The sequence below is a fragment of the Oryzias melastigma genome, linkage group LG18 (assembly GCF_002922805.2).
Source record: "Oryzias melastigma strain HK-1 linkage group LG18, ASM292280v2, whole genome shotgun sequence".
Classification (NCBI taxonomy): Eukaryota; Metazoa; Chordata; class Actinopteri; order Beloniformes; family Adrianichthyidae; genus Oryzias; species Oryzias melastigma.
In genome coordinates, this window is record NC_050529.1 from 13799931 (window position 1) to 13802698 (window position 2768).

Here is a 2768-nt window from a genome sequence, read left to right on the forward strand (position 1 = left end):
AAATCCAAAGTTCATGAAACAGAAAAAAAGATAAAGCAAGAAAAAAATAAATATTTACATGAACATTTCACCAAAACACTTTGAAAAAAAGGTTTTCTGGACCAAAGGAAAAAGAAAAAAAAGAAAAATTTGAATCTAATTACTTTTTATGGGTGTTTATTTATTTATTTTTAGTTTTCAAACATTTTTTTTCTGTATTATGTCAAGAGTTTCATAATAGAAAAAAATATATAAAAATTTAAACCTAAATCTTGTGCGTAAAAAAGCGCGATTGTTTACTTTAAATTTGTTTGCGCCAGAATATTTTAAACTGAAATCCTAAATAAAAAGCGCATCGTTTGTGTCAAATTGTGATGTCTCCATGTGAGTAGAGAGAGTGCAGGCTCCGCTGCAGCCAATAGGCGGTACTGTGCCATTCTTCATGACTCTTCCTCCATCGCAGCCCTGAGGACATCAGCAGCGCTAGCTGTGTCTCTGCGTTGGTTTGCTCCCGAACTGACCTAAATCCAGCATCTCTGCGCTCCCCGAGGCACACTTCCTCACAGGCTCCAAGGAGCAGCGCGGACGCGCGCGCCTTTCCTCTCCTGGAGTTTGTCTTAACATCCCCCTCCTTTCAGCTGGAGCTTTGGGAACCGCAGCGGGCCGTCCTGGCACCGAAACGCCGAGATGGGAAGAAGCCATCGCGGGAGTAAACAACAGAAAATCTAAAATTGTTGGGATTTTATTTTGAAAACGAACAAAAAAAGAAGGGAGGGTCAGGATGTTGGATGATAAAGCGCGCAGGTCGAAGGTTCAACTCCACGGCTCGTCGTTTTACATCGAGAATTTGCTGCGGGGCTCAGGCGCGGGATTGTCCGCCGGGGAGCGCGAGACTCCCGGATGCGCAACGGAAACAAGAGCGGAGTTTTTGGAGCAGCAACACAGCTCGAGAAGTAAGCAATATCATATTTTAATCTTCAAAACGTACTTAGAAATCGTGAAGTTTCACGATTGATCTGCAACACATTTGAAAATAAAATCCCACATTGAGATGCTTTTGTGGTTCTCCGTGACGCACGCTCCGTGCGTAAACCCTCCATCAGGTCAGCGCGCAACTAATCCCCTAAAACTCTCATTACTCTCCAAACAGAGTTGTAAAAGTAGAGAAAGGGGAACGAGCATGCGCGTAAATGTGCGGGATTTGAAGCGAGATTTGAGTCTTAATATTTGGTTTCAGGTTTTCCAGAGAAGTGTTGTGAAGGATCCGGGATCAGCGGGCGGCGGGAGGAGAACCAGGAGGAAACGAAGGGAGACGAGAGTCTGACGGATGACAGAGAGGAGGAGGAGGAGGATGCGCGCTCCTCCTGCGTCTCTGGAGAGGACACCTGTGATGCAGGTGAGGTCAAATCCACGATTTTTGTAAAATAAAACAATAAACTTCTAATTTAAAGTGTTTTTTTAAGCTAAATGTGAAGTTTGTTAAATACAAACATGTATAAAGTTCACTCATCTCGTTCCCAGGTGAGGTCAAAGTGGTGCGTAAAAAGAAGACGCGCACGGTGTTCAGCCGCAGCCAGGTCTTCCAGCTGGAGTCCACCTTCGACGTGAAGCGCTACCTGAGCAGCTCGGAGCGCGCGGGCCTCGCCGCCTCCCTGCAGCTGACGGAGACGCAGGTGAAGATCTGGTTCCAGAACCGCCGGAACAAGTGGAAGCGGCAGATCACGGCGGACATGGAGGCCGGGGGCGCGCTCGTGCCCTTCGCGGCCCACAGAGTCGTCCGGGTCCCCGTGCTGTACCGCGAGGACGCGCCCGCAGCTCCCGCGGCTCCCGCCACCTTCACGCATCTGCCTCCTCCGGCGCTCGCGGACGCTGTGAACTTTCCACTGACTGGCCGCTTCACCCACCCGGTGACGTTTATAACGGCGCCCATGGCGGGACTGGTGTGACAGACTTTTCAAAGAAATCAATAAAAAAAATGCTGCAAAATGTTTGTTTTTTAGGAGATTTACGCTCTTCCAAGAGTCTGACAAAGAGTTCCAGATTAAGAGGGAGTCATCTGTCGTCATGGCAACCGAACAATTCTACAATTTCCCATTAGTGAATCTTCAAGAGTTTGCAAAATAGTGCACTTCTCTCCTCAGGGCTTTGGTTTTCCACAAAGCATTTAGAAATAAGCTCATTTTTACGCAAAACTGGAGACAATCAAGAAAAGTGACGCAAAACAACGACTTTTTTTTTTAAAACAAATTGAATTTATTGACTTTAAAAAGTCTTTCCTCCTATAAAAATAACTCCAATCTTCATTTTTATCACATCAAAATGCTTGATTTTTGTCTGAAAAGTGTAGAAATTGACTCTAAAAACTTTATTGTCCAGCAACTTTTTTTCATGTAAACGCATTTAACTAAATACTTTTGTACACTTGTGTTCACTTATAAATAAAATTCATGCACACACGCTTTTGCATTTTATTACAGTGTTGTGATATTTAATATAAGACGCTTTTTTGGAGGTGGAAACGATTCCTGACGGTGGCAAACTCCGAAGCACTGAACCCAACCATTTCTCACGACCCCCATGAATGCTTCCCTTTTAAAAAGTCAACAAGTGTTGGAGTCGAGCCAGTTTGCGCCATCAGGAGGAGACCCTCACGATTGGTCCCCTTCGTACAAACAAAAAATGGAAAGTTCAAAGCCGCTTGACTCAAATTTACGCACAAAAAAAGAGCGGCTGCGCGCTGAACTCAGATGACAGGGAAGCGTTTCAGGCCACAATATGGCAGCCAGCCG

The 2768-nt window shown here is 45.3% G+C and overlaps 1 protein-coding gene across 1 annotated transcript; it reads left to right on the plus strand.

Moving 5' to 3' along the window:
* The first annotated feature begins 206 nt into the window (after positions 1 to 206).
* Positions 207 to 2694, plus strand: LOC112156143 (homeobox protein HMX1). Its single transcript, XM_024288321.2, has 3 exons — positions 207 to 932; positions 1217 to 1375; positions 1501 to 2694. The coding sequence occupies exons 1-3, from the start codon at positions 761 to 763 to the stop codon at positions 1923 to 1925; spliced, it is 756 nt and encodes a 251-aa protein (XP_024144089.1). The 5' UTR covers positions 207 to 760; the 3' UTR covers positions 1926 to 2694.
* The last annotated feature ends 74 nt before the right edge of the window (positions 2695 to 2768 follow it).